The sequence below is a fragment of the Nerophis ophidion genome, linkage group LG04 (assembly GCF_033978795.1).
Source record: "Nerophis ophidion isolate RoL-2023_Sa linkage group LG04, RoL_Noph_v1.0, whole genome shotgun sequence".
Taxonomy (NCBI): domain Eukaryota; kingdom Metazoa; phylum Chordata; class Actinopteri; order Syngnathiformes; family Syngnathidae; genus Nerophis; species Nerophis ophidion.
This window is the reverse complement of record NC_084614.1, coordinates 61,341,391-61,357,389: the sequence shown is the minus strand read 5'-3', so window position 1 is coordinate 61,357,389 and position 15,999 is coordinate 61,341,391. Positions and strand designations below refer to the sequence as shown.

The following is a 15,999-nucleotide window of genomic DNA, read 5'->3' as shown; positions in this document are numbered from 1 at the left end:
CATAAAATGTAACCTCCCGAGTCTCAGTCCCTCCCATTCACAAAAAAATAAAAAAAAGAGGAAAAAAAAACAAAAAAAAAACAACCGAGGCATCTGCGCAACTCCTCCTCGCCCTCCCATTCATAAAAACTCAACGCCCTCCCCCTTTTTTTTTTCTTTTTTTTTCCCTCGGAGGCGGTTGCAACATCACATCCAAAGCTGCGCGTCCACAACCGCAGTCGTCTTTTAACGCACCAGCGAGCTCGGAGGAGAGACCTCTCTCCGACATTTTATTCCCTCCTTTTGCTGGATTTAACACTTTTTTCCCCGGGTCTAATCGGCACACGATTGGGAATATATACACAGTATATATATATAGACGGCGTGTTGCGCAACGACGACGATGACGTGTATTTACCCCGAAAGCACCGTAAGTACGCTTTTCGTTGAAAAAGGACAGGAATTGTGGTTGCACCGTCGCGTTGTTCCTCGGTCTTCTGCAACGAAGCTGCCCCCTTTTTGTCCCCCCTCAGCCGTGTTTGCACTTGGAGTCAATATTTAACCAAAGTTAAGGGCGCAGGAAGGGGAAGTTGTGACGCTTCCAAGCAGATTCATGTACTATTAATAATAATGACACCAAGTAGGGTGGCATATTCCTCATTTCTTCATGCTTTCATCTCCAACCATTTGTGCTTTTTGGTGTCTTTTCGTGCAAACCTGGCAACCTGCATTCAATACGCTGTCTGCATCATTTCCTCTCCATCAAGGTTGTACCTCACGTCCTTACATTTAAACCAACCGTTTGAGAATAAATATAAATAAATAAATACATGTAAAACAACGTCCGCCTCCGGTTTTTATGACTCAGTCCATTCACATATCGAAGGAAGGGAAGGGAAGGGAAGGGGGGGGGGGGGGGGGGGGGGCATGCACACACGCACGCGCAGAGGCACATAAAGCTCACGCACACGCACAGTTCCGGCTTATAATGATCCAGTTTTGATCAGTGCCAAGCATTAGTGCAACAACAGGTTTTTTGTCGTTGCTCGGCCCAATATTGGAAAAAAAATGGTGCACACATGTTCATTCAATATAAAAAAATCTCCCACTCATGACATTGAACTGCAATCAAAATGTGCTGTTTTATCTTTTAATGAAGAAAATGTTGGTTGCAAAAAAGGGCTCACCATCATCATCATCATCATCATCATCATCATCATCATCATCATCATCATCATCATCATCATCATCGTCATCATCATCATGATGACTGCTGCAGCGTTTTGAGTCATGCTTGCAACAGCCAGTGCAGCCAAGCAGCGTCCATTCACAAAAAAGACAAACCACCAGTAAAAATACATAATATTTGAAAAAGTTTGGAAGCCATATTTCCACAAATAATGCCTATCGGGGGGTGACTAAAAGAGCAAAATATTATAAATTTGACTTTGTTGTTGTACTTTTATTATTATTTGTTTTTTCCTCTTGGGGTTCTTTTGCATGCAAGTCCAGCTCGGTGGTGCGCCCCCCGCTCTTTGGAACGTTCATTGTTCTAATGTCAGAGTTGGAAAGCGGCTCTTGTTTGGGTCGGTCGACCCGTGAGAAAATTACTAAGATGTTCCAATTTGCATTAAAGGAATGAAAATGTGACTACATTCTGCAGATGAGAGTTCAAAATACCAAAATGAAAAGCGGGGGGGGGGGGAGAAAAACTTTTTTATAAAAAGTGTTTTCAAATGGGTTCGTTGCCGAGAATAGGTCGCAACTTGACCTTCGATGGTATGAACAGATGTGTCCAAAATGATGAGTGTGTTTTATTCATGTCAGGGGGTTTTAAAGTGAGTGAGTCTCTCCTCTGAAAATACAATCCATCTGGGGCCTCCCCTGATCACTGGTTTTCTGAAGCAATTTTTGCATCTGTTTACCCTTTCAGCATAGAAACTAAAAATCTATTAATTTGGCCTTCAAATATAATGGAACTTCATATGTTTTTCTTTATTTTCCTCAAACTACTGAGCACATTTCGAATGTGGGATCAGGTCCAAGATCCCACATTCGAAATGTGCTCAGTTCATTGACATATCATAAGAATCCCATGCAAATACTGCCCCTAGTGGCTGTGAATAGTATAGGAATGAAATGACTATTACAATATTTGCATGTAAGCTTTTTTTTTAAGTAATCGTTCTAAAATAGTTTGGAGTAATTGAAGATCTGCCCAAAAAGAATATTCCAACTAGCCTTGTGCTATGTCACAGAGGCACAATACTCGTGACAATAACTGTTTAACAGCAATTTAAGAGACACATAAGTAAAACAAAGACAGTAAAACATGTTTGAGCAATGATTTAATGAAAAAATAGGCAAGTAAGGATCAAATTCTTAAAATACCTAGTGCTAAATGTCCTTTGTATTTCTTCACAGTTGTGCTAGATGCTGCTTTGAAGTGACGAGTGCCAGGCACCACCCTACAGATGGAGTCCAGGGTTCCCCACCACATCCCCGGAGTGTCGTCCTCCATCATATCCCAGCCCCTGCTGGACAGTCGAGTGCCCTACGGCCGCCTGCAGCATCCCCTCACCATCTACGCCATCGATCAAATCAAGTCCTCGCACGTGGAGAACGACTACATCGACAGCCCGGCCGTCGTCTCCCAGCAGCCCGAGAGTCAGAAGACGGCAAGCAGAAGGACCAACTGTCCCAGCCACGAAGAGATTGTGGGCGCCAACCACAACAACCATCACAATCACCAGCACCATCACCAGGGTCGTTGTGAGCCTCACCACGACACCACCACCCACCCTTGGATCTCTTTCAGCGGGAGGCCCAGCTCAATCAGCAGCAGTAGCAGCACGTCGTCGGACCAGAGGCTGCTGGACCATGCCGCGCCGAACCCAACGGTGGACCACCACCCTAACCTGCACCCCCACCAGGGCCTTGTCAACACAATCACCACTCGAACTCCCGGCAGCTTGGCTCCCTCTGAACCTAAAGTCATCGGCTCCTCCTCCTCCTCTCCTGCTTCCTCCTGCACCTCCTCATCTAAATTGCTGGACCTCAAGTCTGGAAAACTTCCGGCAGAAGGGCAGCAGGGGTCGGCGCTAATCCCGTCCTCCCCAGCTGAGAAGAAGCACCTCATTCTCTGCGAACACTGCAGCAAGTGCCGATGCACCGAGTGTACCCTTCCCCGGACCCTGCCCTCCTGCTGGGTGTGCAACCAGGAGTGCCTGTGCTCTGCCCAGAGCCTGGTAGACGCGGCCACCTGCATGTGCCTGGTCAAGGGGATCTTTTACCACTGCACGGAGGACGAGGACGACGAGGGCTCGTGCGCAGATAAGCCCTGCTCTTGCTCGCAGGCCAACTGCTGCGCACGCTGGTCCTTCATGGCCGCCCTGTCCGTTGTCCTGCCTTGTCTGGTGTGCTACCTGCCAGCCACCGGTCTGGCCAAACTGGGACAGAAGTGCTACGACAACGTCAGCAGGCCCGGCTGCCGCTGCAAGAACTTGCAAGGTGGCATCCCGGTGTGTAAAAACGGAGGCGTGCAAGCGAAAGCGGGGACACTTGAGAAGCAGGGGGAGAAACAGGGGTCATGATACCAGAACTTTCTGTCAGGCGTTGCTAAAAAACACAAACTGGACGGCACCACAGTACTTGCTCAATCTCTAGGGACCTAACCAACCACATTAATGTGCTGGAAGATGTATAACAAAAAGGTACTTATAATAGCTTCTTGACCTGTGTTCTGAAAGTGATTAAAACGAGCTTGACAAGAGAGAGTTGACGAGCTCTTGTCGATGTTCTCCTCCGTTAAAGGGACCTCACCCTGGGCCTGGAGTTTGGGTTGTTTTGAGAGGACAACTGCTAGCGAAAAGTCAGCTAATTTTGTGACTAACCATAAACTGGTCCTGTTGATTTTGGGATAATATATAAAATATATAAGTTGAACTACAGAACTACGTATCTATCTACCCCTTCTTTGCCCCCATAAGCACAGCCCCTCTGTCTGATTATGAACAACCATAGTTAAATATGCTAGCTTAGTAATGCTAACTATCCATCTATTGCCACAAATCATTTGAACAAACCCAATATTCCCTTAAAGTGAGACTCGGAACATCTCAATCTGAGGGTTGATCCTGGATCAGTTCCGAGGTAGTGCATGTCATGACCTGCATGCTCCACCATGCTAGAAGTTAGTCAATGTGTCGTAGAGATGTTTGTAAACTAAATTAGACCCAAACCTTCTCAGGGACTGTCCACTTTAGAATCTGCTGCATACACGGGTTGCTTGGGAAGTCGGAAATGTTCGGGATATGGCCTCAAAGGGTTGTAAGCAATGGTAAATGATCAAAAAAAGGGCAGACGACTGCGATAAACTACTCATCGAGTACAATCGAATCCCAGTGAAGTCGTAGGACTTTCAGTTGTCAGTGTTCTTGAATGCAGCAGGGAAACTGCCGAAGAACCCGATCTACTTCCTCTTCGCAATAGGGCAAAGAAAAAAATCGGGGCAAAAAGGCAATAGCAAAAACTAGTTAGCCAACTTTCCGTTGGAAAACAGAGGGCGGGGTTTAAGTTTTAGGTACGTAATCCGCCTTGATCCCTTGCACAACTTTTTATTTTTAGGTCAACGCTATCCCCTAAAGATCGTACTAAAGCACAGGATTACGGTGGTGAGTGCGCTACTTTTAGTGTCTTCTTTGTCATCATCAGAGCTGCGTTTTATTCCGAAAAGTCTTATTTTTGTGGCTTGCATGAGGACTTTTTTTTTTTTCGCCAAAGGAAGCGAGCTTACGCTAGCATGTAGTCGCAGTCCGAGAGGGTGATTATGATGCACTCAGTTGGTTTCTCTCCCAAAAAAAGGAACGTTAAAAAAAGCATGCTGCCCTTTAATACCGAAGGCCTTTTGTGTTTTTAGCTTAAACATGGGGGTCTGTCTGTGTTGCTCCATTTTCATCCTCAAATTCTGCTAACATTTGTCTTGTTGCACAAAAGCTGATTAGACACTGTCTTTAGCCTTGATCGAGTATGTGGCAATATCTAAAAAAGTGGAAAAGGTGCCAAACAAACCGAAGAAGAGCGGCCAAGCTTGTATCACCAGACGATATATTTAGTAATAGAAGCTATGCAGGTTGTTATTTGCTGTAAATACTTTCACTACATTTGTGTTCTTTAGAAGAGAAAATGTCCTTGAAAGGTTGCATGGTACACTATGATAACTACGATTAAAAGAGAATATATTAGATATCTATTTTTGAGATTGAGAATGGTGAGAGGAAGCACTTGATTCAAAAAGAGTGCCCGGCAATAAGAAATATATTTGAAAAAGTGAACAGCTCCAAGGCTTTTTAGCAGGCTAAGCTAATTCCCTCCAGTGTGGATTCAATGAGTGCACAGAAGGAACACAATCCGCCCGTGTCCGGATCGACCCATTTCCTGCCGCTCTGTTTCTTTCGCTCTTGAGTGACAAACACAGCTGCCGTGCATACATTTGTGTCACGGCTCAAGGTTGTGTTGCCGCCTGTTTCGCCTTGTCTGCTGCCGTTTTTCCGTCTTCTTCTGCCCTTTGTATACTTTTTACATGTGCTTATTGTAGCATAATCCTCAACAGTTCCATTATTGTATTTTATTCTCTGCAAATGCTGTGACCCTCTACATGCTCTCAAACGCCACTTGTGTCGCTCGCTTTTGAGCCAATGACGTTCCTCAATCCTTGAATCCCATTTTAGCTGCATAACGCAACTCCATTCCTTTATGCCTTCGCAGAAGTTCTGGGGAGCGAAGAAATCTGTGCTTTTTTGTTTGTTTTTAGATATACAGAAAGGAAAGGAAAAAAGCTCTCATTTAAAAAGTTTCCCTTTATAGATATATTTATTTTGAAGTTCTATTTTATATAGTATTTATTTAGATTGCCAACTTTTTGTTTGTGAAGAAAGCCTATGTTGAAATGGAATGTACAACGACAATGGAAATATATATTGTTAAATATAACACGCTGATGTGTTGCGTCTTTTGTGACTGGGTTCTTATATAATGCACAACATTAACACACAACTCATATACAGTATATAGATGGATAAATAAGTAGGTAAATAGGTATGTAGATTAATTGTCTGCTCAATAATATATATATACAGTAAACACTCAGTAGCTATCATCGATGGATGCGCTAACTGGATTACTAAAATATGTAAGCTAATTAACTACTGTTGATAGCTAGACAGATAGACTGTCTAATAAGAACTAGCTCAATAATATATAAATGTATATACACTGGGTAGGCTACAGTAATTAACTATGTCAAATGTATAGGCTAAGTAGTTACACTGGGTATATAGTATGTATATTTTATCTAGCTAGCCTAAGCAGCTAAAGTAGTTCAAAACTACCTAAAATACTGTATATCATATACACAAAGTAAGCACCATATGGATACTCAACAATACATACAACTACCTTGATAAAAATGAAACTACCGTACTAAGATATATACATAAACACAATATTTACATATATACACATATACATATATATATATATATATATATATATATATATATATATATATATATATATATATATATGTACATACATAAATCCATCCATCCATCCATTTTCTACCGCTTATTCCCTTTCGGGGTCGCGGGGGGCGCTGGCGCCTATCTCAGCTACAATCGGGCGGAAGGCGGGGTACACCCTGGACAAGTCGCCGCCTCATCGCAGGGCCAAACATACATAAATATATACATATATATATATACATATATACCGTCCATCCATCCATTTTCTACCGCTTATTCCCTTTCGGGGTCGCGGGGGGCGCTGGCGCCTATCTCAGCTACAATCGGGCGGAAGGTACATATACCGTATTTCCTTGAATTGCTGCCAGGGCGCTATTTAATTTAAAACCTCTTCTCACTCCTGCACTTACCAAAGGCATGCGGTGAAAGCAAGCATGCGCTAATTATTTTAAAACCTCTTCTCACTCCAGCACTTACCAAAGGCATGCTGTAAAAATTTGAGTGTAATGTAAGGATACCATCATGAAAAGCACATTTAATAAAAAAATAAAAAATGTTATTATGGTCTTACCTTTACTTATAAATGAAATCCATGCCAGCTCCTTCTAATCAAAAGCATAGATAACTTGTTTATAGAAGTCTTCCTTATCTTTCTTCAGTTTTAAAAGTCTCTCTGTCTCGATGGAGATCTTCCTTTATTACCTCCTGCTTCAATTGAAAGTCCAGTTTAGAAAACTGCTATCAGACCGCTGCTATCAGTTAGCTCGGCTCCTCGAGTGCGGGCGACGACAGAATTATACTCAGACAACTCCCCCTCCCGTTCTGTTCTCTTTATCCCACCGCTGCCAACATGAAGTGTTATTGTATAAATAATACACTGGGTATTTAGGACTGGAACATGCTTTATTTCAGCCGGGTTGTTTACATTGCCAGCAAAGGTCCGTCGTGCAGCCGCCGCGTCATATCCGTCCCAGCACAATCACGTCACTCATTTCACTTCTTCTGCAGCCGAATAGTCGCAAGAAGGATCACTAGCGCCCTCTACCACCAGGAGGCGGGAGTCATTTAATGACTCATATTTGACACACGCAGCTACGGTATTGTGACGGTCCCAAGACGTCGTCTTGCGGGTACCCAGGACCACCAAGGAAGGACATGGCTTGAGCAGTTTGACTTAGTTTATTTTTCAATAAAACCTCAGTCCAGGTAGCTCTTTCGCTCCTCGTCTCCGCTCGCTCGGCGTCTCCTCACCGCCATCTTGGGTCGGGCTCCAGGGTGCCCTGCCTGTCTGTCGGAATGTCTGCTCCACAGGTATATTAATAAAACATAGCTGCTTACTGTTCTTTTTAGCATACCGGTATTCAATAGCTTGGATCTTATATTCTACTGAATAGCTCTTAATCTTCTTCCCTTTATGCGGATTCAACTTATTGAAATCAGCCACTTCCATTTTGAAAATGATGACAGAGGAAGTGTCACTCGTGATGTAACGAGTTTGACCCGGCGGTAATACTAAGCATGCGCTAATTATTTTGCGAAGCGAGTTTGACACCGGCAGTAATTCAAAGCAGGCGCATGCTATATACCCGGCGGCAATTCAAGGCAATACGGTATATACATACATATATATATATACACACATACTGTATATATATATATATATATATATATATATATATATATATATATATATATATATATATATATATATATATACATACATATATCTATATATCATTATGTGTGACTTTGGTGAACTTGTGGAGACTGGTGCACAGACAGTCACCACACGATCCTTGACAGAACGGGTCAGGGTCCTGTGGCATGGAGTCCCAAGACAACTGGGGACCCTTTTCTGCTGCAGCCTTCCGCCACCATTGCAGCCGTTGTGGTAGTCCTTAAATCTACCGTCTTCCACCGGCTCCGCTGCTGAGGTCTTCACCGTATCCCTGGCTAGGGTGCAGTCAGGTACTCGGCCTTTGTCACACATGTATATGTATTCATGTGTGTATATATATATATATGTATATATACACATATATATATATATATATATACTGTATATATATATATATATATATACTGTATGTATATATATATATATATATATATATACTGTATATACATGGGCAGCACGGTGACACAGGGGTTAGTGTATGTGCCTCACAATACGAAGGTCCTGAGTAGTCCTGAATTAAATCCGGGCTCGGTATCTTTCTGTGTGGAGTTTGCATGTTCTCCCTGTGACTGCCTGGGTTCCCTCCGGGTACTCTGGCTTCCTCCCACTTCCAAAGACATGGGATAGGTTGATTGGCAACAATAAATTAGCCCTAGTGTGTGAATGTGAGTGTGAATGTTGTCTGCCTATCTGTGTTGGCCCTGCGATGAGGTAGCGACTTGTCCAGGGAGTAACCTGCCTTCCGCCCAAATGCAGTTGATAGGCTCCAGCACCCCCCGCGACCCCAAAAGGGACAATCGGTAGAAAATGTATATGTATATATACTGTATATATATATATATATATATATATATATATATATATATATATATATATATATATATATATATATATATACATATATATATATATATATATATACACACACACACGTACAGTATGTGTGTGTGTGTGTATACATACATGCGTGCGTGCGTGCGTGCGTGTGTGTGTGTATATATATATCCATCCATTTCCTACCGCTTATTCCCTTTTGGGGTCGCGGGGGGGCTGGCGCCCATCTCAGCTACAATCGGGCGGGAGGCGGGGTACACCCTGGATAAGTCGCCACCTCATCGCAGGGCCAACACAGATAGACGGACAACATTCACATTCACACACTAGGGCCAATTTAGTGTTGCCAATCAACCTATCCCCTGGTGCATGTCTTTGGGAGTGGGAGGAAGCCGGAGTACCCGGAGGGAACCCACGCATTCAGGGGGAGAACATGCAAACTCCACACAGAAAGATCCAAAGCCTGGGATTGAACCCAGGACTGCAGGACCTTCGTATTGTGAGGCAGATGCACTAACCCCTCTGCCACCGTGAAGCCCGTGTGTGTGTATATTATATATATATATATATATATATATATATATATATATATATATATATATATATATATATAGACATATAGACATATATATATATATATATATATATATACATATATATATATATATATATATATATATATACATATATATATATATATATACACATATATACATACATACATTTTCCTTCGCTTGTCCCCTGTTTCGCAGGTTTCCCTGCTCTTCAGGGGATAATATTATATAAATGAATTAAGAAAAAGAATATGTAAATAGGGTCACTGGCTTGCTGAAAAAGTATGTTCCTAAAATATAAGCTAAGTAACTGTCATAGGTAAACTGGTTGGCCAATTAGATTTTAAAAATGCTTGCTACATTATATAAGCAAGTAGATGGACAACTAGTCAGTAAAAACATAAGCTTGCTTAAGACATGTAAGCTACATAGCTACCTTGGTTAGCCAGATACGTTAACTAGCTAGCAAATAACATGTTTTTTAAAACATACTGTACAAACTAAGCATCTATCATAACTAGATGGGATAACTAGTTCTGGGATGAGCTGGCTTATGTACAAAAATAATAATATATACAATAAATGATAATGATAAATGGGTTGTACTTGTATAGCGCTTTTCTACCTTCAAGGTACTCAAAGCGCTTTGACACTACTTCCACATTTACCCATTCACACACACATTCACACACCGATGGAGGGAGCTGCCATGCAAGGCGCCAACTAGCACCCATCAGGAGCAAGGGTGAAGTGTCTTGCTCAGGACACAACGGACGTGACGAGGTTGGTACTTGGTGGGATTTGAACCAGGGCCCCTCGGGTTGCGCAAGGCCACTCTCCCACTGCGCCACGCCGTCCCTGTATTCATTATAAGTATAAGTATTTATTATAGCCAGATCTAGGATAACTACCTTGCTAAAACAAAAAAAATAGTTTACTAAAATACATATATGCTAAGTAACTACCATATGTAAATAGACAGGGGACCTACCTCTCTAAATAATATGTTGCTTAAATATAAGTTAAGTAACTATCATGGGTAAATGGATTGGCCAAATACATTAAAAAAAATGTTTGTTACAATATATAAGCTGAGTAACTATATTAGACGGATTGATATCTATCAAGCAAAAACATAAGCTTGCTCAGACCTATTATCTGCATTGCTATCTTAGTTAGCCATGTATAGAAATAACTGCATGAACTAAGTAGCTATCATAAATATATACAGTATGTTACTAGTTCCAGGAGGAGATGGACACTATCCAAAAACAATTTATACAGTAGATATTTATTTAAGCCAAATAAGCTAATTACCTAGCTAAACCTAGGATGTTTGAGTTAGGTAGAGCAGATACATTCCAATGACCTCAAATTGATCATAACTTCACCTTGCAGAGTAAAAAGTTTCACCGAGATGTTATCCAGTCTGTGATTTAGTTCAAAAATCGCCAGATTGAGTGCCCCTAGCCCTACCCACCCAATCAATAATGACGTACAGCTTCTGGGTACTTTGAAAGGCAGCCATCATCTTACAAATTTGTCGATACAACAGGGCAAAGCTCAATATAATCAGCACATGCCCCGTTATCATAGTTCCGAATATGTAGACAACTTTGATGTCCTCAACAGAAAGACTCGCCAGGCACATGACCCGCCACTTCTTGCACGCGTCCGTCATGTGTTCAGCAGCAAATATTCCCTCAAGACAGACAGATTCCCCCGAACCGTCGTAAAAAAATCTTGTCAATTGCGTTGAAAACATGTTTATCAATTCCATGTTTAAGATTTGGAGAACAGTGCATGGAGAGGCTCCAAAGAGATGAGACAAGACAAGACAAGACAAAGAAGAAAAAGCAGGGCACAGATAAGGGAGACAGAAAGGAAGCGTTTGTCTTTGTTGAAAGCAAGAAATAAGTTTTGATAGAAAGATTGATAACCACCCAGCAAAAACATAAACGTACTTATGTTTATATGTATATTGTTTTTGTGTTGGTTTTATATGTATTTATTTGGTTTTTATTCTGTCATTGGTGGAGCTAAGGATAGTATTTGAATCTTGTTTTTAATATTTTTGTGCAGCACTTTTGAAACATGTTTGTTGTTTAAATGTGCTGTATAAATAAAGTGGACTGGCTAGCTATATATATTATATAGGGCAATGGTTCTCAAATGGGGGTACTTGAAGGTATGCCAAGGGGTACGTGAGATTTTTTTTTAAATATTCTAAAAATAACAATTCAAAAATCCTTTATAAATAGATTTATTGAATAATGCTTCAACAAAATATGAATGTAAGTTCATAAACTGTGAAAATAAATGCAACAATGCAATATTCAGTGTTGACAGCTAGATTTTTTTGTGGACAAGTTCCATAAATATTGATGTTAAAGATTTTTTTTTTTTTGTGAATGAACGTTTAGAATGAAGTTGATGAATCCAGATGGATCTCTATTACAATCCCCAAAGAGGGCACTTTAATTTGATGATTACTTCTATGTGTAGAAATCTTTATTTATAATTGAATCACTTGTTTATTTTTCAACAAGTTTTTAGTTATTTTTATATCTTTTTTTCCGAATAGTTCAAGAAAGACCACTACAAATGAGCAATATTTTGTTATACAATTTAATAAATCAGAAACTGATGACATAGTGCTGCATTTTACTTCTTTATCTATTTTTTCAACCAAAAATGCATTGCTCTGATTAGGGGGTACTTGAATTAAAAAAAAAATCATAGGGCGTACATTACTGAAAAAAGGTTGCGAACCACTGATATAGGGGAACTAGATCTGAGGTGAAATGGACACTTACCCCGGCGATAATCGAGGGACCACTGTACAGTAGGAAAGGGTTTCACATATCCCCATTCCTGGGTGGATCTCGCATGAGAGGAAAATGGGGGTTTATCATTTTGCAATTCAGTCTGCCGAAAATGATGGAAAGCGCCACTCTACATAGCAACGGTCCCTGTGGTCAAAGTTGGAATTGCCACAAAACACATCTTAAGATATTCGACACTCTGGCGGAATAGTGCAGCTTACTGTCTAACGTCAATAAACACTATTGCTAAAATTGGAAAAGTTTTTAACTCATTCATAAAGAAACCTTTGTGACTAGAAGCTGCTGTCCTTGTTTTTTATAAGCAGCCTTTACATCACCACAGTTCCTGAGTCCCACACTTCCTGTGTGTGTGTGTGTGTGTGTGTGTGTGTGTGTGTGTGTGTGTGTGTGTGTGCGTGCGTGCGTGCGTGCGCGTGTGTGTGTGCGTGTGTGCGTGCACGTGCGTGAGACTAAATCTCACTTTATAAAACAGTGGCGGGCCCACCACGGCCAAATAAAGCTTGGACTGAATGGGAGCGTTACATAAGTGACAGGAAATAGTTGTTAGGCTTCCTGCGGACCCGATGCTTGCTCGTTGTTGTGTTGTTGAGCACACAGGGTTTCTTTGTGGCAATCTGGATGTGTCACATTCTTTTCACGCTAAGTCTTCCTGCACTCACCTGCGCCGCTTGTTACCTGAGGCTGCACCCCCCCCCCCCCTCCCCCTCCCCGCCACGCCGCCTTCAAGGCTCGCTTCCTGGGTGTTTACCCGAGTGCACCTGGAAGGGAGGGATGTGTAAGATGGCAGGAAAGGCAGAGAAGAGGAAGATAAAGTCAAACAGGGGAGGAGGGGGGAGAGAGAGACCGAGAGAGAGAGACAGAGACAGAGAGAGAGAGAGAGAGAGAGAGAGAGAGAGAGAGAGAGGGCCCCTGCAGGCAGACTGTCTGCTCTGACTGTAAGATCACACTGCCTCCTGTTTACCTGCACAACTTTGTCAGCACACACTCACACCTGCATTTTGACTTCCTTCACACCTACATTGTCATCTACACACACACACACATCCCTCGCCCACATACTTGTCGTCAACACAGGAAGCTCAGGCAGCAGAAGAAGACAGTGTTCATTATCAGCAACATGCCGTCCAACCGGTCACAACAACAAAGTAAAAGTACGAGTCATCATCAAGAAATAAGATAACAAAAAACTTGACTTTTCGCTTATATACCTGCAATGAACAAAAAATGCGGAGGACCAATCCAATCCAATCCACTTCATTTGTATAGCACATTTAAAGGCCTACTGAAACCCACTTCTACCCACCACGCAGTCTGATAGTTTATATATCAATGATGATATATTAACATTGCAACACATGCCAATACAGCCTTTTTAGTTTACTAAATTGCAATTTTAAATTTCCCCTGAGTTTTTTCTTGAAAACGTCGCGTAATGATGACGTGTACGCTTGACGTCACGGACTGTTAGGAAATATGAGCGCTGCGCACGCACACAGGTAAAAGTCGCCTGCTATAACCGCATAATTACACAGTATTTTGGACATCTGTGTTGCCGAATCCTTTGCAATTTGTTCAATTAATAATGGAGAAGTCAAAGTAGAAAGATGAAGTTGGGAAGCTTTAGCCTTTAGCCACACCAGCACACGGTGATTCCTTGTTTAAAATTCACGGAGGTGAAACTTTACTATGGATCACAGCGAACATGGATTCCAACCGAATGTCAACCAGCAATTTTTTTTTTTTTAAATACGAAGAGATGCTCATTTGCATCACCTTTTATTTTTTTAAACTTGCGTCAGTGAATAATCACAGAACGACACAAACATCTCATCAGACGGCATCTCAGTGAGAGCAGACATAGTGCAGTATATGATTGTTTTGTTACGTTCAGTTTGTATTTCTTGTTCAGCACCTAGCCATACTGGTGCATGATGTTTCACTAAAGCTGCGTTTGTTTAGCACAGTTTCTAAAACTGGATGCTTATCCTCCTTAGGTTCAGGCTCAAAAATATAAATTTCTCCATCAACATTTATCCTAAAGTAGTCTTTGTCATCTCTCATGAAGTCTGCCATCAGAAGTAGAAGTTGTTGTTGAAGGAAAAAGCGAACATTCTGCCATGTCTGTGAAATTATTATTACTATTATTATTATTTATTTTTATTTATTTGTTCTGTCCAGCTTCTAATTCAAATCATATAGTTGATGTAGATGCCCATATCGGCTGTTCAGATTTACTATACAAAAGAGAAGCGTAGGATACTTCTCTTGTTGCCTTATTTAAATTTGACTTTATTAAATGTATTTATATTATCATTTGGTGCAGCCGGGCCGGAGCAGGAGTGGATAGAAAGAGAAAAAAAGTAAGACAGAGGGGGAAATTGTGGGGATAAGAGGGGGAATAGACAGAGAGACAAAAACAACAACAGCAAACACAAAAATAACAACAAAAACAACAACAACAACAATAGAACAACACCAGCACATACGATATGTACAAATATGCAGAGGTGGGTAGAGTAGCCAGAAATTGTACTCAAGTAAGAGTACCGTTACTTTCGAGATTTATTACTCAAGTAAAAGTAAGGAGTGGTCACCCAAATATTTACTTGAGTAAAAGTAAAAAGTATGTTGTGAAAAAACTACTCAAGTACTGAGTAACTGATGAGTAACCTGATTACGGCAACAAATAATGCATAAAAACATAAAAATAGCAATGAGCAAATTCAGAGCCAGGAATATCTCTTAAGCAACTAAAACAATAATATATATTAAATAATAGTACATTAAAATAAAATTAAAAAAAATGGCACATTGAGCCACAATAACTTAACAGCACCATAGCCTCAGTAGGCATTCATTGATTTGATTGATTGATTAAAACTTGTATTAGTAGATTGCACAGTACAGTACATATTCCGTACAATTGACCACTAAATGTTAACACCCCAATACGTTTTTCAATGTTTATCAATTACTTAGTAAATTACCAAGTCGAGGTGATCTACCTCATATATACATATACATACACACATATCATTTATACACACACATATCATACATACACACACATCATTTATACACACACAAATTATATATATATATATATATATATATATATATATACGTATGTATATATAGATATACACATACATACATTTATATATACAGTATATAATTTATATTTATTTATTTTGCCGTTTTTGTTCACATGTTGAAGGTGTTTTAATGAATATACATGCATGTTTAACATATAGATTCCTATCTTTCATGAAGACAAGAATATAAATTGGTGTATTACCTGATTCTGATGACTTGCAATGATTGGACTCAGACATCCACGTTTTCAAATGGAGGAGAAAAAAGTTCCTCTTTTCTCTCTAATACCACATGAAAGTTGTTGGTTTTTGGCATTTTATTTGTCCAGCTTCCATATTCGTTTTTATACACTTTACAAGAAATACATTGGCGGCAAACTCCGTAGTTTGCTAGCTTGTTTGCGCTGGCTTTCGGAGACTCTTATTTTGTTAACGCAGGTGCGATGGAGCGGCACTTTTATTGTGAAGACAGGAACTGTGCGATCAGTCTTT

The 15,999-nt window shown here is 40.7% G+C and overlaps 1 protein-coding gene and 1 long non-coding RNA gene across 2 annotated transcripts in view; one reads left to right on the top strand and one right to left on the bottom strand.

The window, feature by feature from the left end:
* Window positions 1-15,999, bottom strand: part of LOC133550582 (uncharacterized) — a 90,884-nt gene that overhangs the window by 63,781 nt on the left and 11,104 nt on the right. The window lies entirely within an intron of this gene.
* On the top strand, window positions 163-5,970 carry spry4 (sprouty homolog 4 (Drosophila)). Its single transcript, XM_061898646.1, has 2 exons — window positions 163-409; window positions 2,404-5,970. Exon 2 carries the CDS (start codon window positions 2,454-2,456, stop codon window positions 3,570-3,572), a length of 1,119 nt encoding a protein of 372 aa, XP_061754630.1. The 5' UTR covers window positions 163-409; window positions 2,404-2,453; the 3' UTR covers window positions 3,573-5,970.

What these genes read in the sequence shown, in the direction of transcription:
- spry4 (XM_061898646.1), top strand. Translation starts at nt 2,454, where the DNA reads ATGGAGTCCAGGGTTCCCCACCACATCCCCGGAGTGTCGTCCTCCATC.